General features: G+C 51.9%; 13 protein-coding genes across 13 annotated transcripts; 5 read left to right on the top strand and 8 right to left on the bottom strand.

Moving 5' to 3' along the window:
• Window positions 1-35: 35 nt before the first annotated feature.
• Window positions 36-1,638, bottom strand: N7498_007103 (uncharacterized protein; the record flags this gene model as incomplete). Its single annotated transcript, XM_058454165.1, has 2 exons — window positions 36-1,460; window positions 1,510-1,638. The coding sequence occupies 2 exons, from the start codon at window positions 1,636-1,638 to the stop codon at window positions 36-38; spliced, it is 1,554 nt and encodes a 517-aa protein (XP_058306414.1).
• A 488-nt stretch (window positions 1,639-2,126) lies between these two features.
• Window positions 2,127-3,814, top strand: sld2 (the record flags this gene model as incomplete). The annotated part of the gene is made up of 2 exons (XM_058454164.1): window positions 2,127-2,277; window positions 2,343-3,814. 2 exons carry the CDS (start codon window positions 2,127-2,129, stop codon window positions 3,812-3,814), a joined length of 1,623 nt encoding a protein of 540 aa, XP_058306413.1.
• Window positions 3,815-4,051: 237 nt separating this feature from the next.
• N7498_007101 (RING finger domain protein) lies at window positions 4,052-5,265 on the bottom strand (the record flags this gene model as incomplete). The annotated part of the gene is made up of 2 exons (XM_058454163.1): window positions 4,052-5,004; window positions 5,064-5,265. The coding sequence occupies 2 exons, from the start codon at window positions 5,263-5,265 to the stop codon at window positions 4,052-4,054; spliced, it is 1,155 nt and encodes a 384-aa protein (XP_058306412.1).
• On the top strand, window positions 5,264-7,335 carry N7498_007100 (rRNA 2'-O-methyltransferase fibrillarin-like protein; the record flags this gene model as incomplete). Its single annotated transcript, XM_058454162.1, has 5 exons — window positions 5,264-5,573; window positions 5,625-5,672; window positions 5,732-5,913; window positions 5,961-6,229; window positions 6,282-7,335. The coding sequence occupies 5 exons, from the start codon at window positions 5,264-5,266 to the stop codon at window positions 7,333-7,335; spliced, it is 1,863 nt and encodes a 620-aa protein (XP_058306411.1).
• Window positions 7,336-7,525: 190 nt separating this feature from the next.
• On the bottom strand, window positions 7,526-8,716 carry N7498_007099 (DUF3712 domain-containing protein; the record flags this gene model as incomplete). Its single annotated transcript, XM_058454161.1, has 4 exons — window positions 7,526-7,828; window positions 7,875-7,999; window positions 8,026-8,486; window positions 8,544-8,716. The coding sequence occupies 4 exons, from the start codon at window positions 8,714-8,716 to the stop codon at window positions 7,526-7,528; spliced, it is 1,062 nt and encodes a 353-aa protein (XP_058306410.1).
• A 663-nt stretch (window positions 8,717-9,379) lies between these two features.
• Window positions 9,380-11,232, bottom strand: N7498_007098 (MFS transporter; the record flags this gene model as incomplete). The annotated part of the gene is made up of 4 exons (XM_058454160.1): window positions 9,380-10,072; window positions 10,120-10,616; window positions 10,666-10,852; window positions 10,903-11,232. 4 exons carry the CDS (start codon window positions 11,230-11,232, stop codon window positions 9,380-9,382), a joined length of 1,707 nt encoding a protein of 568 aa, XP_058306409.1.
• Window positions 11,233-12,309: 1,077 nt separating this feature from the next.
• On the bottom strand, window positions 12,310-13,289 carry N7498_007097 (Fig1 domain-containing protein; the record flags this gene model as incomplete). Its single annotated transcript, XM_058454159.1, has 4 exons — window positions 12,310-12,688; window positions 12,744-13,071; window positions 13,135-13,203; window positions 13,259-13,289. The coding sequence occupies 4 exons, from the start codon at window positions 13,287-13,289 to the stop codon at window positions 12,310-12,312; spliced, it is 807 nt and encodes a 268-aa protein (XP_058306408.1).
• Window positions 13,290-14,251: 962 nt separating this feature from the next.
• Window positions 14,252-16,559, bottom strand: N7498_007096 (putative exonuclease; the record flags this gene model as incomplete). The annotated part of the gene is made up of 3 exons (XM_058454158.1): window positions 14,252-16,292; window positions 16,349-16,496; window positions 16,547-16,559. 3 exons carry the CDS (start codon window positions 16,557-16,559, stop codon window positions 14,252-14,254), a joined length of 2,202 nt encoding a protein of 733 aa, XP_058306407.1.
• A 320-nt stretch (window positions 16,560-16,879) lies between these two features.
• On the top strand, window positions 16,880-17,519 carry N7498_007095 (translation machinery-associated protein 16; the record flags this gene model as incomplete). The annotated part of the gene is made up of 3 exons (XM_058454157.1): window positions 16,880-17,051; window positions 17,101-17,185; window positions 17,237-17,519. 3 exons carry the CDS (start codon window positions 16,880-16,882, stop codon window positions 17,517-17,519), a joined length of 540 nt encoding a protein of 179 aa, XP_058306406.1.
• A 282-nt stretch (window positions 17,520-17,801) lies between these two features.
• On the top strand, window positions 17,802-18,872 carry N7498_007094 (MAM33 family protein; the record flags this gene model as incomplete). Its single annotated transcript, XM_058454156.1, has 4 exons — window positions 17,802-17,982; window positions 18,083-18,263; window positions 18,321-18,790; window positions 18,847-18,872. 4 exons carry the CDS (start codon window positions 17,802-17,804, stop codon window positions 18,870-18,872), a joined length of 858 nt encoding a protein of 285 aa, XP_058306405.1.
• A 542-nt stretch (window positions 18,873-19,414) lies between these two features.
• Window positions 19,415-21,052, bottom strand: N7498_007093 (DNA primase subunit PRI1; the record flags this gene model as incomplete). The annotated part of the gene is made up of 3 exons (XM_058454155.1): window positions 19,415-20,546; window positions 20,605-20,799; window positions 20,859-21,052. 3 exons carry the CDS (start codon window positions 21,050-21,052, stop codon window positions 19,415-19,417), a joined length of 1,521 nt encoding a protein of 506 aa, XP_058306404.1.
• A 1,542-nt stretch (window positions 21,053-22,594) lies between these two features.
• Window positions 22,595-23,480, top strand: cspA (putative cell surface protein; the record flags this gene model as incomplete). The annotated part of the gene is made up of 2 exons (XM_058454154.1): window positions 22,595-22,916; window positions 22,972-23,480. 2 exons carry the CDS (start codon window positions 22,595-22,597, stop codon window positions 23,478-23,480), a joined length of 831 nt encoding a protein of 276 aa, XP_058306403.1.
• Window positions 23,481-24,368: 888 nt separating this feature from the next.
• N7498_007091 (threonine synthase THR4) lies at window positions 24,369-26,158 on the bottom strand (the record flags this gene model as incomplete). Its single annotated transcript, XM_058454153.1, has 4 exons — window positions 24,369-25,227; window positions 25,283-25,552; window positions 25,606-25,994; window positions 26,105-26,158. The coding sequence occupies 4 exons, from the start codon at window positions 26,156-26,158 to the stop codon at window positions 24,369-24,371; spliced, it is 1,572 nt and encodes a 523-aa protein (XP_058306402.1).
• Between the last annotated feature and the right edge of the window lie 21 nt (window positions 26,159-26,179).

The following is a 26,179-nucleotide window of genomic DNA, read 5'->3' as shown; positions in this document are numbered from 1 at the left end:
CCATATAGACTACTCAATCCCACAGATGAATGCTATCAAGCTTCATGTAGCTCAAACCAGATCTTCTCTCCCTTCAGAGCTGGTTCCAAATCCATCCCAACTTTTCTCGCTTTCCCCGTAGGATCAATCTGAAACTCCACGATAAATGGCGCCATCATGGCCGAATTGGGCGTCTTCATCCTACCGACGAAGAACTCACCACTTGCATGAGTCAGACCCAAGACACTCGGGATTGCACCTCGAGTCTTCTCAGTGACCAACTGGCCATCCTCAACCTTGAAAGTAACCGAGGCATTGGCCGGGTGCGTATACGTCCCTGCGTATTTCTCCAACGCAAGAGAATGAGGAAGTGGAGGCTCAGGGAGATTAGGAAACAGACGCTTCTTGAAATATTCCGTGCTTCGTTGTATATTCTTCATCCTGTTCTCGCGTTCCTCGATTTGTCTGTTGAAGCAAGCGGCCATTCGTTCGTTGTGTAAAGGGTCCGTGGAGGGCCCAAGCAGCTTATCAATAAGATGGATAGCCAGTCTCAGTGTACCCTCCCTCGCGGAATTCGAGTTCCCCATCATCACGAACCCGAATTGTTTGTCGGGGACGAAACCCACGAGACTTCCGTAGCCCGGCCAACTACCAGTATGGTGGTAGAAATCCTGGCCGCGGTAGTTGTCCACAAACCAGCCCAAGGCATAGGCGTGATGTGGCGAGGGCAAGGGCAGATTCACATCACCCTCCTCGAAATGGAAAACCCGAGGCTTGATCAGGGAATCGTGGCCTTTGAGCGGTCCCGATTTTTCAATCAGCTCTCGCACCCATTTCGAGTAGTCGAGAACACTGCTGACTATAGCGCCAGCACCTGTCATTGGTCTCCATTTAAATTGAGGTTCGTGAAGCCAAGAGCCACCCTCGTCATCTGGGAGCCAGATGTATCCTTCTGCGACTTTATGCGCGGCTGATGGGTTGGACTTGGCTTCGGGAACCCCCAAAAAGGTCTCCTTCATGTCGATAGGATCCCAGATTCGCTCCTTCAGGAAAGTGCCAAGTGGAACACCAGTGCGTTGTTGCAAGGCATGCGTCACTGCGATGAACATGTTATTGGTATACTGGAAGTGAGTCCGAGGAGGGTGTGAAATGGGTAAATGCCGCATTGAGCGAACGAGTTCTTGGAGAGTTTCATCCTCCGGTGTATACGTGTTCATCCAATGATGGCCCGGTTGTCCAGTCCTGTGAGAAAGTGCATCCTCCAGCGTGATGTGTCTAGTTAGGTAGTCTTCTGCCAGAGCAAAGTCATCTGGAATCAGAGATGAGATGGGCGTATCCCAGTCAATTGGCGAGTCGGTGTCTTTGCTGTCTTTGATGACCATGGAAGTGGCTGCACCCGTAAAAGCCTTGGTGGTGCTGGCGGCTGGAAACAGTGCATCGGTTGTCATCTTCTTGTCAGGGAACTCGGCCAGTCCATAGGACTATATGTTATGAGCAGATATTTCATGTTCATTCTGGCTTCTATCATACCTTGGAATGGGTGTGAGATCCATGAACAACGGCGATAGATAATCCCGGGATCTTCCATTCTTCGAGGATTTTGTGGACGAGCTGATCGAATTCGGCGTTAAATGGGGACTGTTGGCCAGCGACAGGCATGTTTAGACAGCGGATAGGACTCCTAGGCAAGTTCTTAGGGTTCCCCTTGTCAGCTCTGCCTAGACGGGTCCAGCTGATATATAGTCTGAAGGCTGAGCTCGGGCCTTTTGGCGTGGTCCTACGCATAATTTGGGAGCCTCCGTTAGCGCTCGGACAAGTGACGGTGGGGAAGCACAATCCTTCAGCCTGGTAGGCACGAGCATTCTGGTGGTATTGTGATCCGGTCCACCATTTTCTACAGGTAACGAAGACGTTCCTAAATCAAGCTTTAGATTGATACCTTGGACAAATGTTTTAGAATTCTTTAAAGGTTCCAGATCTCCTTTTATTCCCCTAGCAAATGCGGGAAGTTTAGGCTGAGGTATAGGATAAGCCGAGTCTGCACTTTAAAAGAAGGGCGGCCCGAGACACGCGACGTCACCGCGTTAATGAGTTTCGCGTTCGCGTCTCCCTTTTGAGCGCATCAACCGCACCTTCGCCATGCAACAATGACAGCCCACGCACTCACTTCTCGTGCTGAGGTTGCAGATCAGGCTGTGAGTGTTCGCGCCGAATTGAAAATCTGGGAAAAAGACTTCGCGTCTACACACGATGGGAAAAAGGCTGGCCGCGACGATATCAAGCAGAACCCCGAAATTGGTGAGTCTGACCTTAAGAGTTGAATTTTTGCTTAATTGGGATCGGGAATTCATCCTTTATTACAGCCGCGAAATACAAAGAGTATACTCGACTCAAAAACCTCGAGGCCTCCCTAGCCCGGCGCGAGAATCGCAGACAAGAACACTCCGAGAGCCACTCCAAGAAGCGAAAGCATGCGTCACCTACTGGTCCAGGATCGCGTGTGGAAGGAACGCCGCGCAAGTCGACCAAAGGGCTCTTTGCAACTCCGTCCAACAACCGCACCAAAGAGATCCATCCATCGCAATTAGATCCCTACGACTCGCCCTCGACCTTCCGGAGGCTGTTCAGTCCCAGCACACACCGACAGAGCCTACCAGCACCCTCTCCTCTGAAAGCAGCCATTGGCCCCACGCCCCAGCGCGATGGTAAAACCCTGGGTTTATTCGACATGCTCTCTGAGTCGGGTGGGAGCCGTGCGACACCGTCAGCAAAAAGGCACAAGGACGTGTTAGGAGCAGGATTCCAAACACCGTCAAAGCGCAAGGCGTTCGAACCCATTACAGAAGCCCCAGATGAGGAGGAGGAGGAACCCTCCAGATTGTCGCGGACTCCAGCATCTTCGACGAAACAATTCTACCTCGCCAATCTTTTCGCGACTCCGACTACGATGCGCTATGCTGCCATGGTAGAGGCAGAAGATGAGAAAGCCGAACACCAGAACGCATCGCAACAATCGGCAACCGCAGCATCACCAGAGCCGAATCCTTCAGAGACACCGTCCTTCCTTCGCAGGTCTAACTTCGGACGCCTCCCTCAACCCAAACACAATGACAGCGCCGGTCTCAGTCCCATCGCTTCTCGAAAGCCAATACAGTTCGCCGGAAGGGGGCTTTCGCACATCGTCCAAGGTCTTCGTGCCATGGAAGAGGAGCACAACGATGACGAATGGGATATGCTACGCGAAATCGAAGCAGAACAAGAAGCCGCCGAGATGAACGCACCCGAAAACTATTATCCCGTTGAGCAGAAGGGCAAGCCGTATAAGAAGAAGGGCCAGAAACGCACGACTCGAAGAGTAATCATGCGGCCGGTTGCGCCTCGTCCCAAATCAAAGCCAGAAGTCAGTGCACCCATCGATGATAGTGACGATGAACTGGCCGCTGTTCCGGAGACGCAGCTTGCAGCCCGTGCGAAGGGTGAGGATGAGCAGCAGGAGATTGAAATCCCCGACGACTTTGCTTCACTGCATAGCATCTCTGGAGCAGAATCCGATTTTGACCCTGAACCCGATGCGGATTCGGACGTTGATCCCGAATTCGGTGAGAGGCCTAAACCGATAGCTCGGGCGAAGAGTTTCTCGGAGCGCATCAAGGAAGCTGTGGGCTTCATGCCGAAATCTAAAGAACCACCGGCCAAGGCCCCGGCGCCTGAGAAGGAGGAGAAAGAGGAGAACAAGAAGGTCAAGAAGGTTAACCCCCAGGCGCATGCAAATTATCGCTCTTTGAAGATTCATAGAGGTCGTGGTCGTGGTGGCGGACGCTTTCGTCGGAGATAAGGTCGCAGCTTTGCTTGTATTCATGAAGTCACGATTGCATTGGTATTGAGCATAGATAGCTTTAGTATTCATCGGCGCCAATTTACTCTGCATTTTCTAACAATTGAAGCATTCATCCACGGGATAGGTCCGATCTACTTCAAAGAACCCACGAGATCTGATCATCTTAAGACTTGTAATTGTCATTAGGCTGCTTATTTTGTACAAGTTGTTTAAAATACTCGGGGCTTCCAAGATTTAGTCGGGTATATATCGATCTAAAAGGCTTCGATTTCGTGGTGGCCTTGGACGGCGATTGGGTCGGGCCCGAGGAGTCCGCGAAAAACTAGGCTGTTCAGGCCTCGAAATTCGATCAAAAAGACTTCGGTCATGGTCACGAACAGGGGATGCACTACGACCGCGGGCTATTTCCGGATTCCGAGGTGGACGACGAGCCTGACGGTTTGGCCCGTTGTTGCCTTCGTCACTGCCTCTTTCACTGTCTCTTTCACGAGAATGCTGTGCACGATTTGGGCGCTGCGCAAGACTCGGGTACTGTACATGGCGATCCCAGTCTTGAAGAGACGTGTAAGGACTCCTCAACCATGCGAGCAATTCATGTAGGAACAAACGAGCATTGTCACGACCAATAAAGTCACGAAGCAGCTCTTCCGCCTGGCCCGCGCTTCCCTTAATATCAACGGTGCGCAGAATAGCAATCACATATTCGAGCAGGAACTCGGCATTGTTGGCTCTACGTTCTTCCAGCCTCTGGGATCCAGGTCGGGCTGGTCCGGATGTCGGGCCTTCCTCATTCCCCGGATTCAAGAAAGCAAATACTTGTAGTTCCCGGCGGATCCATTTCCGAGCGCGCGAAGCGAGGTTCTCATCGCGATTGAATTGCTCTGGTGTCACTTCGGTGTATTGTGAAAGTCGGTTAGACCCGACTCTGAGGGAGTACAATTGGTTGCGATAGACGTTTCGCCGCACGGCAAGAGGGTCGTCTGAGGGGGTCTGAGGCCGGCGTGAGTTGGGTTGCGGCCGTCGCCTTCTTGAGTGATCTATTAGGAGCCCACCTGCGAGAGCTCGCGACCGAATGCCAGGGACTTGGTGGGGCTCCCTAGATGGTTGAGTGAGAGGAGGCACATTGTATGTTTTGGGACCCCGCGGGCCTTTGAGGTCATATTGCACCTTCGTGAGTTGAACCTTACCTGTTTTCTGTCAGTCAAGATCTGTCATTCGCATTTCATCACTTCCATGAGGCCCGTACATAGAGGACAGTTGGGCTGCTGCTCCAACCAGCTCAAGAGGCAGAGGTAATCAAAGTTGGAGTGTTTGCACGGCACTGCGACACTGGGTTCAGTGATAGTCTCCAGACAAATCACGCAAGGATCGCCCTCGGTTTCCTCATCTGCCACCTCCTTGAGGGTCCTTTGGAGAATTTCCCGCTGCAAATCTCCATCCCCTGCCATGACTAGAGGTAGAGGCAAGAAGACGCGGCGGGCAGCCGTAAAGGCGCACCGGTACCGCCCGCGGCAAAAAAAGCCGCCTGCTCCTGCTCCAACTTTCCTGCGACTACCAAGATGTGGTGCTACTAACAAAAGCTTTCTACCAGCTGTGAGCCCAAGCCGAGACCATCTCATGCGTTCTGCCAAGGCCGTGGTGTCTGAGAGATTGGCTCGTTTGGGAAATATGACATCCAGCATGTCCACCAGTGCGCCGCGCTCGCACACCGTGACCTCGCTGAAGCGCTGGTCCGTCTTGAATAAAGAGCTTCCGCGTGTGTTCACATTTCGCCCCCGATGCAAGAACCTCCGTTGACTTTATCCAGCTGTTTCTCAAATCCGAGCAATCCATGTTTACGACTTCGACAACACCCGTAAGAACCCCGCATCTTTCTGTTTCACGAGTTGCGACACTGACAATCCACCGGTCTAGTTTTCCTGAGCCCACTTCCAAACCCCCAGTTATGGAACGGAACAACGATTGGTTTCCTCCAGGCATACGAGAGCTTCACAAATGGCGGGTGGTGGCACGACCCGACGATCCTCGCAGCTACAGGGAAAGGAACTGAAATCGAGGAGACTCGTGGATGGCAAGGGTGCTGGAATGAGCAGATTGTATGACACCCAGCTCTTCCTTGAAACATGTAACTGACCAGTACAAGCTTCGCCTGGTGAGACTCAGTATGGAACAGAAAGATGCCCTCACGGTACTCTTGACCGGCCGAGGCGAGGCGAAATTCGCCGAGCCTATCAAGCGGATGGTTGCAAGCCAGCAGCTTGACTTCGACCTCTTCGGGCTGAAGCCCGAAGTTGGTCCTAACGGCCAGCGGTTCAGCTCTACTATGAAATTCAAGCAGAATTTCCTTCAGGATTTGATTTTCACTTACAAACAGGCTAAAGAAGTTCGCGTGTACGAGGATCGTGTTAAGCAGTGAGTTAGATCAAGCATTTGACAGAAGTACAGCGTGTTGACGTGATTCTAGTGTGGCAGCCTTCCGGGATTTCTTCGAGGAAATGAACAGAGAGCTGCAGAACGGGCAGGCGGCGCCTCGAATGCCCATTAATTCGGAAGTCATTCAAGTGTCAGAAGAGTGCGCATACCTCGACCCGACTACCGAAATTGCAGAAGTGCAGCGAATGATAAATTCGCATAATCTCGCACTCCGCAATCAGTCCGTAACCAAAGGCCGGCTGCGTATCAAGCGAACAGTGTTCTACACTGGCTATTTGCTTTCATCAGAAGATTCTCACCGAATGTCTCAGGACCTGCTTGGGCCGCTTCTCCCTCCGGGTCTCGGTGAATCAAACAATCTCAAGTTCATGGCTAACAGCATCCTGATCGCACCCCGCCCCGCTCCCAAGTCTATATTGGAGAAGATTGGAGGCATGGGGAAGAAACTAAGCTGGCAGGTGACTGGAACAGCATGCTTCGAAAACCGCATCTGGGCTGCCCGCGTGGCACCCATCCCGGCCACGGAGCCTTTTTACACTGAAAACCCCACGCCTCTCATCGTTCTGGCCGTCCGCAAAGGATCACGCCCCGCGGATGCAGGCAAAATCCAGAACTGGCACCCGGTTCCCGCCGACATGGCTATTACGTTTGATTCTGTCATTGACGAGAAAGTGGTTCTCCGCGTCGAGCCAGAACACCCGAACGAGGGCGAATGGGAGAGCCAGTTTATGAAGAAGGGCCACAAGAGACGTTTCCAAGACCGGAACGAGGAAATCCTGTACCCCCAGTCGGGTCAGACTAATGGCTATGAGGGATATGTGCAAGGTCAGTCGCACGGCTACAACCCATACCAGAACAACCGCCATAACTTCGAAGACGGTCCCCGTCGGGGCTCTCACCGCAGTCGTGGGCGTGGAAATGGGCGTGGGCGAGGCGCGCGTGGAGGCCGTGGCCGGGGTCGTGGCGGTCGTGAGGGCGGGTCAAACCCCTACTACAAGTCCCTGGATGACCATGTCGGTGGTAATGAGCCATCAAACGACTTCAAAGGTGGCAATGCAGGTGGTGGGTTCACGATGGACTACTGAATCATCAAGGATGGTAGCAGGCCTCATTTCTACGAAAGATCCATTATTGTTCTGTCTGCATCGGGTTATGGCGTATCCTCATTGATGGCTCTGGCGTTTACGCGAGCTCATGTTTACTCCAGGTGTCATGGTTTCACAAATATTATGATTTCCTATCTTAAATCCTTCATAATCGTATCACATGGAACATCTAGAAATTCTGCAGGCTTGAGGCGTAGTTCAACAGGTCGAGGGTGGTCGATGCTTGGATAGCCTTGATGGCTGCTGCAAAGTAGGGGATTTCCAGTCCGTTGTAGTCACAGCTGTGACCCTTCACGTCAATGGTGACCTCTCCAAGTTCCCCGTCACCGAAAAGAGCCTCATGGACGAGCATCGATATGTCGAGGTTTCCGAGGACCACGGAGCTGGACACGTCCTGCTGAAGCATCAGGTTGGGAAGGTCAATGTAACCCAGATCCGAGCCTCCCATGCTAAGGTTGAAGGTGATATGGCCCTGTGCTTGTTAGCCGGCCGTTGCTCCTGGGATGGATTCTACGTACCATCTCAATGATGAAGGGTGTCGGGTTGCGAATGGTCATCGTGGCATTCACATTGAATCCGTCGACGGGCGGATCCAGCAAGTCAACGCTCGTCACATTAAAGGCACCGTTCTCGTTCAAGAAATCTGCAGAGTATTAGCAAAGCAACAACACACCTCTTCGGTAAACTCGCCAGTAAAATTATATCCGTTCATATGCATCAGCATATGAATATTCAAATGAGCAGTTGGCAAAGCCTCATACTTCAAATACGGCGTCCCCGTTATTAAAACCCCAAAGCTATGATTCGTCACCGCTTCAACGGCCAACTGCGACATGCAATCAACGCATGACAATTCTAGATCTTGATCGATGTCCAAGTTTGCGCCTTTGCCGAAATCGATCGTCGGCATGGTGAAGACAGCAAATTCTTCGTCGCTGGATTGGACTTTACAGCTTGCATTGAAGGGTGTCAATGTGCCGCTGCCGCTGAATCCGCCGCCTATTTTGAGCTTCGTGGATTGCTTGATGTGGAATGCAGTCGGGCGAGGATTTGTGATAGCTAGACCCTCGTAGTCGAATTGGTATTTGTTGATGTAGGAGTTGGCGATGTGGGGGATGCCCACGTAGACGCTGGAGGGGTCAGTCTCTGTCGACTCGTGCTTTACGATGGTTGTATAGTTGCCTTACATTGGAAGAACCACCACTAAGACGACGATGCTGACTCCGATCACGTAACACCACCACCATCTCTTCAAGCTTGCCTTGAACCGCTGCCATACTGTCGGTTTAGCCGCAGCCACGGCATTCGCATTCGAAGGCGCATCGGAATCCGAGCTATTCTCCAGGTCGGACTTAGACATGGTTGCAAGTATGAATTGACAGCTTTATAAGTCGTTCTTTTCCACCACCCACCAAATTGAAAAATCAAAAACAGAGATATTCAACGTTGACGACGCGACAGCTTCCCATGGTATTTTAAAGCGTGACGTGCGAGGATTAATGGTGGAATTTATCGGCAAAGGGAGTTTCGAGATGGGTGACAGGTTTTATGAAGGACCAGTCGGGTCGGACCCCTTTCCCTTTTCCCCATGGGGGGGGGGCTTTTGTTGGTAGCGATCGCGGGTCCACTTCACATGGCAGAAGGGTGAAACTTAGAATCTGCATGTGTTCGGGCGCCGAATATTTGTGCCTCGTAATAGCGCCCCCCACCTGGCGGTGAGGGGGTGCTATTTACTAGGCACAGATACGACTTCGCTAAGATCGATCGGCGCCAACGGTAAAGACCCGCCGAGGCTAGCCAAGCTCGTGATCATGCGGGTCCACGGATCTTCGTTTTTATTTGGTGATGAACGCAGGCTCTTATCTGGCAAAGATACTGTACATAGTACAGTAGAAATTGTTTACATGTGGGGTCCCGAGGTCATCCAATAATTAAAAATGAATCTGATTTTGAATATCTATGTAAAACTTCCATTCTAAAGTTGGAAGATGCGGGAGGGCATGTTTGTCCCCTTGCCGAGGAACTATATATCATGCCTCGCATACTTACTCGCCATCCGAATTCTCCTCCCACGATACAACAAAATAAACGGAAAAGGAACGAACAACATAGTCAAGCACCCCAGCAATGTACAGGCCCATCCAACACCTAGATTATGAAACATGGCCGACGCAAAAAGAGGAAATCCCGCACCAAACGACGAGCGCAAGAAATCATTCCCCGCCAATACCGAAGCTGCATACTTTGGATACGCATGCGCCAGATAACAGAAAATACAATTAAAAATCAGACATCCTCCAACAGCAAAAAGCATGGACGCGATGATCGGCACGATCCAATGCACGCTGGCAAAGTTGCCCGTCCAGCCGAACCAGAATAGAGAAATGGGGAGTGCGAAGGCACCTATGCAGGCTGGCGGCATCTGGTATTCAGGTGCGATGTCGCCTTCTTTATTGAAGTAGCGGGATTGGTAGCGGAATTTCCAGTAGAAGTAGACAGGGATGGTGATGCAGCAGGTTGAGACCAGGATACCCATGAAGGCGAGACCGCTTTCGCCCGAGTTGAAGCCGTGGATTTCGGAGAAGACGATGGGGAATGCTTCGAACCAGATGTAGAGGATGCCGTAGATGAGGGCAATGTAGAGGTTTAAGAGGAGGACGATGGGTTCGAGGAAACAAAGTTGAAAGGGGCGGATGAGGGATTCGAAGAGGATGTCCTGGGAATGTTAGGTCTGCATCATGTAGCGAAGCCGTGCGTACTTACTATTGGCTTGACTTCTTTGATTTCAATCTCGGACTCGGACATGTACTGAGAGTTCCCTGTGATGCGACGCACTCGGCGGGCTCGCCGAGCGAGGATATTAGGTGCAAAGGTCTCCGGGAGCAAGAAGAACAGCAAGACAAAAGTGAATGCCGAGACCCATAGCAGCTGCCAAACGGTCCACGTCCAACCTTTGGCAGATGCCGCGAAGCCGCCGAGCATTGGGCCCAGAACGGGCGCCGAAATAGCGAAGGTGCCCCAGACAGCGATCATATAGTCTCGAATCCTGGGGGTCCAAATATCGCCCATTGACGCGGCCCCGGTGGCCAGTGCAGGAGAGCCGATAAAACCAGTTAGAAAGCGGAAGGCCAGGAGCATGCCGAAGTTTTTGGCGTAGATGACGGCGAACTGGAAGAAGACGAAGACGAAAAGCGTCAAAACGTATGTTGGACTACGGCCAATCATGGGGATCTCGGAGAGAGGAGACCAGATCATTGGACCTGAAGACGATTAGCTTGGTCATTTTGAAGAGATGCGAACATGACGAACCGAGTCCATAGCCGAGTACGAAAAGAGTCAGGCCCAATGTAGCAGCGACACTGCTCACGCCGAACTGTTCGGAGACACCCGGAATGCCGGGTGTATAGATTGCAGAGCCAATGTAGATGGCAAAAGTGAGTAACCAGATCAAACTGCTGAAGGACATCTTCTTCTTGACGCTCCAGTTTTGCGGGTTCTGCATATCATCAGCTTGCTTGCTCAGCCATTCTTGTTCAAGATACGTACCTCGGGATCATCGGGACCTCGCCAGCTAACCACAAGAGGCTGAGCACTCGTCGAGCCCGACACTTCACTCTGGAGAGTCGATGCGCAAGATATCCGCCGAGACCGAGTGGATGCTTGTGACATGACTGTATAGAGACCGAAGGCTTCCAAATCCTCGGGGTCCTCGGTTTCGGTCGCCGGCGTAGAAGACCCTTCTTCCGTCTTCTCGGTCTCAGTTTTGAGATACTCAGTCCAGACCGAGGCATCCTGCTCTTCTGGATATTGCATCCATCGGTAACGACTGAATAGCCGCACCAGCTTACCGAATGCCGTGTCTCGAAAGGTCTCCATTGTACTCCCTGTTTGAATAACTGCTAAGTAGTATTGCTCGAGATGAGTGAAGGAGAGGTACAAGATAACCAGACGGAATAAGGGAAATTTTTATTACAAAACTACCATTTCAGGTTTTATAGTTAACTATAACTAGTCGATGACTTAATCCCAGAGTCTGGAAATAACCTTAAAGCTTCAGATTGACTTTTTTCCGTAGTTCCGTATATCCGACGGATGTGGCAACTCCACGGTCTTATATTGGATCTCCCGCTTAATAAGAGGAACATGGCCGGAACAGTTGGAAATTGGCAGAAATGTAAAATTATTGATTGAATAAGCAGTGTCGTTTTGGCAATGCTTCGTTCTGTTGAAGTCTTATTACGTTGACTTGTGGAAATTCCCTTTATAATGGTTTTACTATGCGTCTTTGCACTGTGGCTACAAGCTTGAGTGCACCCCGACTTTGGGCGGGAAGGATACGATCAACAGGAGTAGACGTGAGGTGCCTATGCGAACGAGAATGTTGTGATTTCTTGAATCATTTTCGAGGAGTTAACTATCTACCTAGTACTGCGTCTTTTGAAACCACAAATATGCAAGAAATAAAAGCAGTAAATCAACCAGTCATCGCCGGAGATACATTGATATCTCGAAGTCAAAACGTGTTTTGTACATGGGAGAAGTAAAGCCTGACAATAAACAAAACATAGTCCAAGAACACCGGCCATGGGGCTGTACAAAAAGGAGAATCGATGACTTTCATTCTATGTCAGCTCAGCATATCCCGACAAATCGACAGAACAGCCATTGTAGCTTCTCTTACTTGCCAGATCTATGGCAAGTGATAAGAGCGACGAGGATCCCGATGCTCGGGTATATTCGTGAGATCCCATTGTCCAAATCCATTTCCCATAGGAACTCGTGTTCCTGATTCATATTCCATTGTCCATACCATTCCATTTGCGAGCAATTCCCGTGTGCTCGTGGATATTATTCATTTCCCATTCGTGTCGTCGGTTATAAGAGTAAAGGTGTTGAGAAAAGAGATGCGTGGTAAAAATCAAAAATAAACGTCAAATCAGATGATCAGTTGGATCATTCTTCATCCGTCAGTTTCCTAATCAGACTGATGCTGAGGATCATCACGAGTAGACCGATGGTCACGACGACCAAAAGAACGAAACCGAACCAACCAAGCACCATGGCTGAAGTACCAACACCGCTCTTCACGCTGCCGTTACCCATGTCTTGGGCGATTGTACTCGCTGCCACGGATGCCGTGTGCTGCCATAGTACTGAGACGAGCACAAACACGGAGGAGATAAAGATGAGGGCGAGTGCGGCCTGGGAAACGGGTCGCGAAGGGAAAGGTTTAACCTCAACGTCAGAGCCGGACTCATCGCGCTCCTCGTGCCAGCCGGGGAAAGTTGCGAGGAGAATGAAGCAGAAGAAGGCGAGGACCACGGCGACAATCCTGAATGCCTGTTAGCATAGTTCAATGGCAAGCAGAAAGAGTGCGTTTGACTTACAGGAGGTACGGGAATACTACCGCGTCCTTAAAGGTCGAAGCAACCCAAATCAAGTTGAGTGGGTCCTGATCAACAGTCACAATCTCGGCCAGGGCCGTGGCGTTGGCATTGCAGATGAACGAGCCGCCATCGGGCTGAACACAGATACCAAAGTATCCAACACGGACTTCCAGCTCAGCAGCGCCGACGATATTGGACATGGCCGTCACCACCCCAGGGTCGACCTGCGACTTGTCGAATAACGGGGCGTACTTTTCATAGTACAATGATATCAGGAAGATATCGGGAATCTGTGGGGACGATGAAGAGCACCCAGCCAACAGGAGAGCTGCTCATCGTTAGATACATTCCAGAGACACACGTGGAATCCACCCAGGGAATGTCGACTTACATAGCAAAATAATAGCAACAGCAATAATAATCATCAACACATGATGGTACCCGATCATGGGAATGAATCCTGGATTTCTAGTTAGCTATCGCGGTCTCCATCGTTGTCATTATGTATCACGTACGGGCCCATCCCTCTGCAAAACGCGTCGCCATGGCGACTGGCGAGGGCTGGCAATTGGCCTGCCTCTTTTTCGCACGTCAATCGACTCACTTCTCGGCGCTCCGAGAAGGAGTGTATGAAAACGAAGGCAGAGTCAAAACTCCGCAGTACGCCGTCGGGCGGCTGTGGTTGTGCTCAGCGAGGACGAGCTGGCCGTGGACCGGCAGGGACGTCGAAGATGGAATGGAATGTGGAGGAGAAATGCGGTAGATCAGATGCGAAGAACGAAGATTGGATGTGTTCTGATGATGTCGAAGTCGAAGTCGAGAGCACAACAGAGGACGATTGATTGACCGGTGTGTCTTCAGGTTCGGATCGCACCTAGTAAGCCTCAAGACCGGTCAGAATATCTTGCCTACAGCAAGTGGTGACAAGTGTAGAAAGAGAGGAATGTGTAGAAGGAATGGAAGGGGAAATGGGGAGAAAAGATCGTAGCTGCAATTCAGAGAAACCACGTCAGGCTCGAATCCTGCACAAAGCTTTGGAGGCTGGGGATGAAGATCAAGTATGGAATCTGGGAGGCTGGGCCAACCGCCTTTGTTTACTCTCCCGCTTCCCGGGAAACGAGTACTGACCGCCTTCCCTTTACGGACGTCGGTTGGGCCTCTGGCACCGGCGCCAGACCCGATCGGGATTAGTGCAGATCATCATCGCTACTAAGATTTGGCGCCCCACCCGGGTCTGCGCCTCCCAGCCTCCAGTCCATCGGGCCTCTACGTATGAACTGGGCAAGTATCAACGTTGAACCCCTGGCACAGCTTGGTCGCTTATTTGATTGGAGCCTAAATGCCATACCCAATGATACCTATGAATAGAAATTCCCTGTCCACTCCTGCACAATGAACGTATAGTGAAACACAGACCATGCTGAAACATAGACCAAAAAGAAATACACCCTCCAAATGGATTTGTTCCATCCAAGACGCCTGTCCCAATGCCAGGATATGCATAGTACTTAGTTCGCCGCAAATGAGAAACGCTGGAGATCTAGCGGCATAGTGCGCTGAGACATGCACGGCTCCTCCTCATCCTCATCTTCACTGTCCGGCACAATGTGATCCTCGCTTCCATGCGCGACGTGCTTTGGTGCAAAAGGCGAGGTCGACGTGCCTTGGGAGTTGTCTGATTCAGATGACAGAGAGTCGACTTTTTGAAGCTTGGTTGGAAAATTGATAGTGTTTGACCGAGTCAGAGCAGCCTGTCCCATGCGCTGCAACGGGGTTAGACGCTGTCGCTGAGGAGACTTGCTCTGAGTAGCCGTGCCGAAAGTACGGGAAGACGGCAGAGGTGCTGGCCGGTTACCAGATTGAATCACAGGGATTCTTGTCTGGGTCGAACGAGGTATCGCTTCGGGCTTGGAATTTGAGTTGACCACGTACTTCGACATCATTGTCGAGTTTTGTCGTTCCACATGGTAATCAAGAGCCCGATCGAATTTCGCCGTCTCTATAGTGGACTCAGACGTGGACTGGGCCTGTTTATCCTGGCTCTCCACGGATGATCCACTTTTCTCAATCTGGGGATCGGATGGGGCTTCAGCTCCACCCTGGCTAGTATCCGCTTGGCTCCCCACGGCCTCGCCCTTCGAAGCTGGATCGGGGATACTGGAAAAGATGTCCTCTGCGATTTCATCGGAGAAGACATCCAGAGTCGATTTCCGCTGCTTCTTGCTCCGGGAGTACTTCAAGCCGCTGGGGCTGGCTTGCTCAGTGCTGGGAGCAAAGAACCGGCTGCGATTGTCCGGACGAGCCGGTAGTTGATCATCCTCGGTTTCCGAGCAAAGCCTTTGCCGCTTGGTCGCTTGCAAAGTGGACGCGCGTGCAGCATTGGCCAAGAATGAATTTCGTTCAACACTGCGGACCATAGGGCTGAGACCCTGGTCTGAAAAAGCGCGAAGAGGGGTAGATCTAGCCACGCTAGAGCGTAAGGGAGCCGAGTTCGCTTGCCAGGAATTGTTCGCATTCCGTTCCAGGAGGCGCTGTTGGCTTGGGGACGGGGTCAGACTGTTCGGGTCCAGCTCGGCCAGCGGGGTCCGCTTTGGGGTGAAGAACGAATTGATAGACTTGCTGGGCTTCAGCTCTGAAGACGAACCTAGTGTCTGACGACGACTGATCCCCAGGGGCAATTTACCTGCAGCCAACGGTTTCAACACAATCGGCCCCTTGGTCATCGGATCCAAATCCCCGCAAGCAACACCAGCTGCGATCTCCGGCTCCACATCGCCTCCGATAAAGGGTAGCTCGTCGAGGTTAACACCTTCCTCCGGGACTGTGAGTGTCACGAGTTTCTTGGCGTTGGGACAAAACACCCGTTGGTAGAGGAAAGTAAGCTCAGCCTGCTTGAAGTTCGCAAGGTAGTCAGCAGGGACCTGGAATTGGCCGTCGAACTGAGCCATGCGCAGCGCCTTCTCCACCGTTCGATGCTTGCGAATGCTGCGGTAGGCAGTTTTCAGTCCCATCTTAGGGATATTGACCAAATAATCACATCCACTCAAAATGCACATGCGCCGGAAATCTGCATCACTCCATCCAACGAGGCTCACTTCACGACAGGCGGTGAAATCCGCCCTGTTGATTTCAATGCAATCCCCGTGTTGATCCAACTTTGACAACAATCTCTTGGCTCCGAACACAAGCAAGTCGGAGTCCTCAGAAATGATCCCGTGGATCAGACCTTGCTGCTCCAAGTACACCATCTGTGCATCAGCCTCGTAAGGTGCCACCACATATTCTACCTTCATCGTTTTCAATTCCTCAATCAATTGGCGGGCCATGTAGGGCGTGACGTCGACGGCCTTCTGAAACTCCTGGTAAGCTTCTGGCATTCGGCCCTTGCGTTGTAGCTCTAATCCCAAAGCTTTGCTCTCCTGCCGTTTGCGATGCCTATCCTGCTCCGTGCCTGCTTTGCTGGGCAGGTTATCGCCGTCGAACACGAGATAGGGTGTGACGCCGAAGTAGAGGAGCATGCGGACTCGATGAAGGACGAAATCAATATGCCTGTCACCGAGTTTAGCTTCCATCTGAACATCCAGGGTTATTCCATGATCGCTCACTTCCTTGTTGGCCTGTCCAGGACCAAGTCCACGGAACACGCGACTGTACCGCGGTGTAGCCAGCCATAAGCGTCCACTGCGAGAGTCTGTCCACTGAAATTCTTGAGATGACATGGCTTTTGAATGGATTTCAAGAGACCATGGAGTCCTATTCCTGTTAGCCTGTTCCCCCTTTGCTCTCTGCCCATGGTAACGTACCTTTGATACCCATGGCGGGCACCGGTCGAGGTACGGGCGGGTCCTCAGGTCCTCGTATTTACTCGAGAAGCAATAACATTCGGTTCCAAGTTTATGAGGGCCAACGCGTCACAAGCAAGAAAATGAAGATAAGACCAAGAGAACAAGCAAAGAATCACCGAGGAAATACCCCCATCACTGGGAATGTTTGTTCTTGTTTGTTCCTCTCGACGCGCAGACGCGATTTGGGCAGAAACGGGAAGGCGGTAGCCAGGACCTCACCGCCCGATTCTGCATGTTCCCGAAAATAATTGTTGCGCTGCGCTGAATCTTGCAGACGATAAGATTACAGCTATGCCTCAACGCAATCTCCAGAAGGTGCAGAAGCACATCTCCAAGAAGCGTGGTGCCATTGGTGCCATGCACGAGAACAGCCGTGACGCCCAGCGGTTGCGCCGTGCCGGTGCCCGTGACGAGCGCCTGATCAAGCATGCAGCGAACGTTGACAAAGGCCGCCGGCCATACTGTACGCAATTTTTCTCGAGGTTGGCTACGCTCCCACTGACTAGTCATAGTGGACCGAATCCACTACTTCCACGACGCTGTTCAAACGGTTGAAAGCCCCCTCTCCGACGCTGAATTGGCCGACATGGTTACCAAGTATGTGGAATTCCGCACCCCCACTTACAGTCATGGACTAACACACCACAGATGTATCAACCGCGACGAGGAAGAGCTGGCGCAGCTGCAGCAAGAACGACGCAAAGGCCGGCCGCCTATCCGGCGAGAGGAAGCCTTGACCCAACGGACGCAGACCGAGGAGAAGGAATTCAAGACAGGTTTCTGGATGCCAGACATGAGCGACGAGGATGTTCTTGTTGCTCTGAAGGCCTGGAATGGACAATGGTCAGGTCTGAGCCCGCTGAAGTTCATTCGCTTGACTCAAGCCGGAGTGAAGCAGTCCTCAAGTTTCCCGCCCAAGAGCATCTCATGATTACGGATATCCTCTAGATCTTACGATTTTTTATTTTTTATTTTCTATTTCGGATGTGACTGTGTGGACGATTGGCGCATATGGGTGCAGCTAAGAGTATAAAAGTCTTGCAAATAGTATCAATCCATTCCAACTGTGAATCTCGAAATGAAATAAATAGAAAGCGGCAGATCCTCCGGGCGGTGCCAGAAAATGGTCGAGCTTAGCGCAACATCATCCGGGCTTCTTTTCCTCCTCGAAGCTTCCCCCATCCCAACCCATTAAACTTCATCTCCATCCACAATGTTGTCCCTTCGTGCTTTCACCCGCTCCGTCCCGCGCTTCTCGCGCTCCGTCGCCCGCACCTCGCTGCGCCCGGCCGTTCTCCCCAAGCCCGCTTTCGTTCAGCCCTGGAAGCAGGCCACCAAGCCTGCCTACGCTGCCTTTTCCACTTCCAGTGTTTTCCGGGAGCCCGCCGGAGAGGGTATGTAAATGATTGACCTTGCAATTCCGTCAATTCCGAATCTTTTGTCCGTTCGATTTGGAGAGAAAATTGGCTGATGATCGAATGTTTTTTTTTCTAGGTGACGCTGAGCTTATCGCCAAGCTCGAGGAGGAACTCAAGCACGAGAAGGCTTCCGGTGTCGAGGATGCGCGTGAGCAGCAGGCGAGCATCGACTACACTCTGCAGAATGGCGAGTGGCAAGCCAAGGACGTCGAGGGTGAGCAGGAGGTTGTCCTGACCAAGAAGTTCGGCAACGAGACGTATGTTCCACCAAGTACAAAATCTCTATTCCATACTGACTTTTTCTCTCTATCTAGTGTCCGCGTTACCTTCACCGTCGCCGACATCAACAACCTTTCCGAGGACCCAATGGATGAGCTCCACGACGACGCTCTCGGTGACGAGGGCGAGTTCCAGAACCACCAGAACAAGGCCGAGAACGAGGATGAGATCCTGCCCCCTACCTTCCCCGCTCGCGTCAACGTCACTGTCGAGAAGCCCGACAACGGCGCCCTCCTGATCCAGGCCGTCATCCAGGACGGTGACCTCCAGATCGAGGAGATCTCGCACTTTGCCAACGCCGATGTTGCGAACGCCCACACTGCCGAGAAGGACTGGGCCCGCCAGAGCCTCTACGCCGGTCCTCCCGCTGAGAACCTCGACCCCGAACTACTTGCTTTCTGGGGCCGTTACCTCGAGGAGCGTGGTCTGAACCTCGAGTTCCAGAATATGGTCACCGACTACATTGCGTTCAAGGAGCAGAAGGAGTATGTCCGGTGGTTGAACAGTAAGTTGTGCCATTCTTTTTATTTGTTGATCATATAACTAACGCCGTGGTTCAAGATGTCCGCAAATTCGTTGCTGCTTAAGTGATGATTCCGACCTGCCCCCCTTCACATCATCAGCCCCTAGGATTGCCGTGGACGTTTGAAATGTTCATGGCTGATATTCCGCGTCTCACCTCTCTCTTTCTTTGTGTTGTAATACTCCAAGCAAAATGGTTATGTATGGTGTTACCATCTAAACCCAATGTACCAATATCCTCAAATATACAAACAAACTCTGATATCTTTACTTCTTTTCCTAAAGCACCCGCATCCCACGAGAAGCCTCTTTTATACTTATAGCTGGACCTCCGGGGATTTCGAGGAGACCACTTCTCTCCGCAGTGGGTTAGAACAGAGCAGAGCAGAACAGAACAGAACAGAACGGATATTAAGCCGTGAACAACAGTCTTTGCTTCGTTGCAATTCGAGTTGTCGAGAATCAAAATTTGATAATTATAGGACAGACATAGGCTCATGAGAAACAACCAAAAACGCCTTGATGAAAGCTACCCGAGCCACCAGGGAGCAATGAGAAATAACGATGCATAAGGTCATGAGTAGACAATCCCTGATACTCAAAGAGATCAAAATTCCATTGGATCGGCTTTTACTGCCGGGGCAGTGTCGTCGCGTTCTCGCTTGGCCACACGCTCCTCCTTGAGCAGACCAGCGATAAAGGACCGGAAGTGATCAATGTATGGCTTTAAGCGGGTCTTCTCGTAATCCTGTAGCTTACGAGTACTCTTGGCATCCGAGTTCATCGCACTTCCCTCCATATCGGGCATTTCGACCTCCTGGGTACCCGCAGGATATTTCGCATCGTACGCGTCAATCTCCGCGAGGAGTTCCATCACGGTAGGCACGGACAGAGGGTCAAATTCATCAGCCTTCTTAGGATCGATGGGTACACAGACTCGGCCAGTGCCAGGATGAATGACGAAGGGACTCTTCAGCAAGTGAATCATCTTCTTGCTGACTTCGGCATCGAGACGGGGGTAGGTATATTCCAGGACAATATCCTGCTTCGCGTCCCGGAGCGTCGCAGGCTTCAGAGTGCTACTCTTTCCAGTCTTTGCCAAAGCATCGATATCTGCCCATTTGCTGGTACTGGGGCGGTCTGGGGACGAGTCCCATTTCCTCCGCAGGGCCTCATTCAAGGATTTGTCTGGAAGTAATGACAGGAGTTTCTCAGCCTGCTCAGTACTAGCAAAAGTATCTTGGTCGACCAAGGTAGTCTGAGCGAAATGGTTCTTGAGTTGCTCGAGGCTCCGCGTAACATGCGGGTGGAGCGGCCGCTTCAGGTTCACTTTTTTACCGCTTGATGAGCCTCCGCGGAGAATTTCGAGATAGCCTGCAATCGCCCTGCGCCGATCGTCAGGCAAAGACCGCGCACTTGGATCGCAAACCCAGGCGTGAGCACCACGTCGACCGGAGTAGACCCAGAGAATGTGGTCGAACCCGAAGTCCTCCCGCAGGGAGGTATCGATGACCTTGATTGCCATTGTCACGAACGCCCAACACTTGTGGCAAATATTTGCCTTTTGACAACATGTTCGAATATCGTCGTAATCCGTCATATCGATATCGAAAACCAGCTCTTTGGATACCGGCTTCATCTGGCCGCCTCTGAGTGTTTTGCGGTCACGGGGGTTTGTGCTATATACAGGACCGATTTCGAAGCGAGATGGGTTCATCTTGAGAATATCCTTTCGGAAACTGCAGTGAAGAGAATAAGCTTCGAGTTTCTATTGAAAAGACTGGCACGGGGACTTACAGATCCGCGGTGGGGTAGGACTGGTATCGGAGGTAGGCATCGTTCTGGAGAGTCAGAGCAAACTCTCGATTGCCAAAGTCTCGGGTGGGCACAATGCCGTGGTTCAGCCACTGAAACAGATATCGGAATGGGAAAAGGCGCTGGTAGAACATGAGCATCACGTCGGTGTCAACGCCGCTCGGGACAGGGGCAGGCCTGTCGCAGGGTTTCAAGTCAGCAACCTGCCAGTTGAAAGTAAGCATGTATGGACTTACCCTGCTGGCGCTGGGACTGGGGACGACTCCATCTTCACGTCCTGCGCACTGGAAGCCGGGAACTCCTCGTCATCATCGCCGTCAAACATGTCCTCCAATTTGACACCTCCCTCTGGAGCAGACGCCGCAGGGACATCGGCCATTTCCTCATCTTTTCGTTCAGACGATCCAGCAGGCGACACTGAGTGCGGCATGGTGTGCGATTGGGCAGTTTGAAGGTTGGGATGCGATGAGAGAGGCCCGTCTTGACCCAAACAGGAAGCCGCGACAACGCGTGAAGACGCGTCGCGCCCTAACCCTATTCACGTGATCTATATCAATCATACCGGAAACGGCCAGTGCCGTCAACGTCAATCAACTTCAGTCAACGTCCACCCCCAAATGGAGCTGACAACTGTCTCCTCGAGTCAACCCTAGTCTCCTCGCTACCCCTTGCCGTTTGCGGCCAGAAAATCTCTGCAGTACCTGCCACTCATCGCGGATTCTTGGATGACAGCAAGACTTTGACCGGTGTCCAACCTAGCGTACAGCTAAGGTACAAGGTCCACTCGACTGTTCTTCTTTCCTGCCCGGCTTTGGAATATGCTGGAGAGCCCAGTTTCCTCTTTGGTGCAAACCCACTCTTTTCTCTGTGGGCTCTGAATCAAATCCGGTGTCATCTTACGGTCACGTCGTCATGGACCATCCAACTATTGACACATTTATGGGTGCTGTCAGATCGATTTCCATCCATAAACTTGAATAATCACTTCTTAGACGGGATGCGGCTTGCCTTCAACCCGATTGACCATCATCTCACATTCCTGTCTAATTTTTACCACCAACGGCAATGGATGATCTGCAAGCGTTTGATCTGCTCCACATTCCTGAGCTAGGAGGAAACGCTCCGATTAGCAACCACAGCCTTGTGGCTGCACTTGATCGCCATGGCTGACACTCTGTCGCATGGCGTTAGCTCTCAGGGACGTTTTACCCAAGTTGTGAAAACGCCGCAATTGGCGGACAATAGATCTCCGCAATTGCTCATCCGCTTCCCGACCTCCCGGCTCTGGCCGGAGCTTTGGCCAACCTTCCGAATCCGTCCTGATTAGGCCGCCGCTGCTGATCTGCTCTTGTCAATGCGTTTGTTCTGTTCGTGTGTCTGCCCTGGCGAACGAGTCGGGTACATTCGTAGATCAACTTTTCTTGATAGCTAAACTACAGCTACTCTCTTGCAAGTTAGTTTGACATTCTTGATCGACGTGAACCTAGTCAAGCACACATGTCTAGTCAAGCCACATGTCTCCTAAGCTTTTTGGCACATCATTGATCGATGATCGGGAGCTTTCTTGTCAATGTCTTTTCCGCATTGGGATATCTTGTGGAGCCCCGGAAGGACTCCTCCCTGGGATGATACTGCAGGATGTCACGTTTGCATCTTACACCAGCATATGGACGTATCATTGCCCACTCTTTTCGCCCTATAGCCGTCCATCGGTGCCTCTGCCATCCACGAAACAGCAATCACAGTTCCTGCTTTCAGCCAAAAGACACCTCGATGTGGACCAGGGCAGCCTTTGCTCTCCTAAACACAACCGTGGCAGCCATCTCCGTCATGACTCTGAGGACTCGTCGGAAAGGGCATATAAGCCGGCATCTCGCTCTTCGAATCTTCCTTCATTCTTTCCTCTTTCACCTTCACTCGTTTTAGATCTGTCCCAAGTTTTTTTTTTTGGAAACCCTTTCAACCTCTCAAAATGATTCGCAACATTGCTCTTCTGGCTCTTGCTGCCAGTCCGGCCTTTGCCGGTATTGCCCAGCCCGTCCCCGACAGGGAGATTGAGAACTGGGGTTCGGAGTGGAACCGCCCTAGTGGAGGTCACTACTCCTGGTCGTCGACCGAGTGCACCACCAGCACCACCGAGACCAGCACCACCCCGACCAGCACCCACACCCACACCAAGCCTCACCACACCACCAGCACCAGCACCCACACCAAGCCTCACCACACCACCACTCACACCCCGGTGAAGCCTGGTACCACCAAGACCATCACCATTGTGACCACCACCTGCCCTGGTATGTCTTGATATCTACAATCAAGGGAAATACTTCCAGCTAACATCAATATCAGTCTCTTCGTCTGTTGTCACCTCTGGCTCCAAGACCATGACCGTGCCCGTCACCGGGACTAGCACTATCACCATCACCCAGACTACTGTCTGCACCTTGTGCGAGGAGAAGCCCATGACCTTCCAGAACTCTACCATGCCCCCCACCAAGGCACCCACTGCCCCCGTTGTGATTCCCACCTCTAAGGCTGTTCCCGAGTCCTCCAAACCCGCCGTCCCTGTTGAGTCCCAGCCCGCCGTCCCTGTTGAGTCCCAGCCCGCCGTCCCTGTTGAGTCCCAGCCCGCCGTCCCTGCTGAGTCCCAGCCCGCTGTTCCCAAGCCCGCTGTCCCTGTTGAGTCCCAACCCGCTCAGCCCGTTGAGTCCCAGCCCGCTGAGTCCCAGCCCTCTACCCCCGCTGAGGCCCACCCTTCTGCCCAGGCCAGCTCCGTTCCCTTCACCGGCGCTGCCTCGGCTGTCAAGCCCGCTGCTGGCCTCCTGGCTGGTGTTGTCGGTCTCATGGCTCTCCTGTAAGTCAGGTAGCCATTGAGTAAGCGGCTTCCATCCTTTGGTGCTGCTGAAAAAGAATTTAGTACCTGCTTGCGCCCTTTGTCTTGGTTTTCGTGGTGGGAATCGGAAATCGTGGTTATTCAGGGAATTGCTTTGTTGTGTTCTGGCTGTTGTGCGCGATAAAGGCCCGCTTGGTCTTTCCTCCGCCTTGACAGGGCCGGAGGGTAGAAGAGTTGCTTGGCCATTCGAGATTTTGTTTGTTTTCCACTACGAGTCAGATCTATATTATATTTAATGGTAATACATTTTGCTGGATTTTTGGTTCTACTGTAGTTGGTTATTTTAATGTCAGCATATGAAGGCTACATACATGGCCTCCTTTGCTAGTACAGTATATTTTCCTTCGTGCCCAGGGGTAAACTGGAACCTTGGAATTCCAAGGTTGGGGAAAAAAAGTTGCGCAAGCAATATCTCCGTTTGCGGCAATTTTGTTAGTAAAGTGCTTCCAAAATTTCACAGGGTACCATGCTCAGGTGGTAATTGACTGTTACCATAGTCACGCCCAGTACCTTTGTAAAATAGAAAATACCAAAGAATCAACCCTGGAACCGGAGTAGGTTGCCGGAGTTACTTGTCCTTCCAAGTTTGCTGGGCAAGGATATTGAGTGAGCCGCCTATGAGTTCTTGTGAGTGAGATTGACTATTAGTGTCTTATCATTGAAGGTTCCAGGATTGTTTGTGTGCATTTGCAACATGTTCGATATAGTATATGAAACTCAATTCAACATTTTGAAATGGAATGTTTTCAGTCATAATGCCAGTCTGTATATGAACTCTCGAGGCCGACACAAAGTGCCACATGAAAAGACTAAACAGACTGGAAGGGATCTTCTATGCAATAAATCAATGTATCTAGTGCGAGCCCTGCAGCTCCTTCTCAACCTCAGTCTTAACAATTTCCTTCACGCCCTCCCAGCCAGCACCCTGGGGTACCGCAATAACGCGGCGCTCACGCTGCTCAAGGCCGATAAACTCCTGCGGCAAAATAGTAGTGAAATCATAACCACTCTCTGCGCGCAGAGCCAGGTCAACAGCACTGGCGAATTTGGCTGGGTGGGCGGTAGACAGGGAAATGTGGCTAACGCCGGGGTTACGCTGGATAGAGCGGCGCGATGCGGCGATGCCGACGGCAGTGTGAGGGTCGAGGACGTAACCGTTGCAAGAAACATACGTCTCACGGATAGTAGCGATAGTCACATCATTGCTAACGCGTTCACTCTCGAAATCGGCCTTGGCGCCGTCGAGAACGGCGCTGGGGACCTGGAAGCCGCCCTGAGACTTGAGCTCGTTCAACCACTTGCTCACGCTTTCGCAGGCGTGCTTGCGGCGCTCGGAGGCGGTGCTGCCGTTGTCACTGCGGAAAGCGAGGAACCAGAGCAGACGTTCGAAGTTGCTGCTGACCAGGATGTCCATGGCGGGGCTGTGGGTTTCCTTGACGCCGTCGGTGGGCGTGTCGAGGGCCTTTTTCGTGTAGTGGCCGCCGCTGCGGAAAAAGCGGTCCAGAATATCGTTCTCGTTGGTGGCGATGACCAGCTTGTCGGCGGGCAGGCCCATCTGCTTGGAGAACCAGCCGGCAAGGATGTCACCGAAGTTTCCAGAGGGCACGACCACGCGGACTTTCGATCCCTCGGTGAAAGCAGGTGACTTGGTCAGGGAGAAGTAGGAGTAGAAGTAGTATGTCATCTGCGCCAGGATGCGGGCCCAGTTGATGCTATTGGGGATATTAGCGTCGGATTGAAAGTCTCAAGCAGAAACCATAAACGTACCTGTTGATAGCACCGATGTTGTGGGTGGTATTCAAGTCCTTATCAGCAAAGAGGGCCTTGACAATATCCTGGCAATCATCAAATGATCCCTCCACAGTGAGGTTGTGAACATTAGCATCCAACACTGTGGTCATCTGAGCCTCCTGTATGCTCGAGACTCTGCCGTTAGGGAATGTGATGAAGACGGAGACATCTTTCTTGCCACGCAATCCATAAATAGCCGCGGAACCAGTGTCGCCAGAAGTTGCGCCGACAATGGTGAGATGGTGACTTGGAGATAGATTAGATTTCTGTGCTGATTGATAGTGATGAGTCACACTTACCGGTCCTTGCCAGTCTTGCCCTGGTTCTTCCGCACAAGGAAGTACTCGAAAAGGTTACCCAGGAACTGGAGTGCAACGTCCTTGAAGGCGAAGGTAGGGCCGTGGAAGAGTTCAAGCAAGTAGAGGCCCTGCTTGGAGTCCAGATCGAACAGCGGAGTGCGCTCCGGGTGACGGAAAGTCGAGTATGACCGCTTGATAATATCCTTGAGATCATCGGCGGGGATCTCATCCTTCGAAATATACAGGCTCATGATCTCGTAGGCGAGATCCTCGAAACTCAGGTTGCGCCACTCGGTCTCCCACGAGGCGGGCAGCGCGGGGATTTCTTCGGGGACGAACAGGCCACCATCGCTGGCGAGACCCTTGAGAACGACGTCTTCGAACGAGAGCTATATTGAAAAGACGTCTTAGCCGTGCGTAACGAGTGACATTCATGGGTACATGGCGTGTGCGCGAAGAGAGATGCGCCGTGAGCCACCCCACTATTTTTTCGACTCACCCCGTACTCAGCACCTCGTGTGCTAAGATATTGTTGCGACAGAGTCGGTGACATGATTGCGTGGTCAAGAACGTA

Source organism: Penicillium cinerascens, assembly GCF_028974065.1.
Source record: "Penicillium cinerascens strain IBT 15544 chromosome Unknown contig_9_segment0_segment0, whole genome shotgun sequence".
Classification (NCBI taxonomy): Eukaryota; Fungi; Ascomycota; class Eurotiomycetes; order Eurotiales; family Aspergillaceae; genus Penicillium; species Penicillium cinerascens.
Note: the sequence above shows the minus strand (reverse complement) of the source record. Positions and strands in the feature narration are given on the sequence as shown.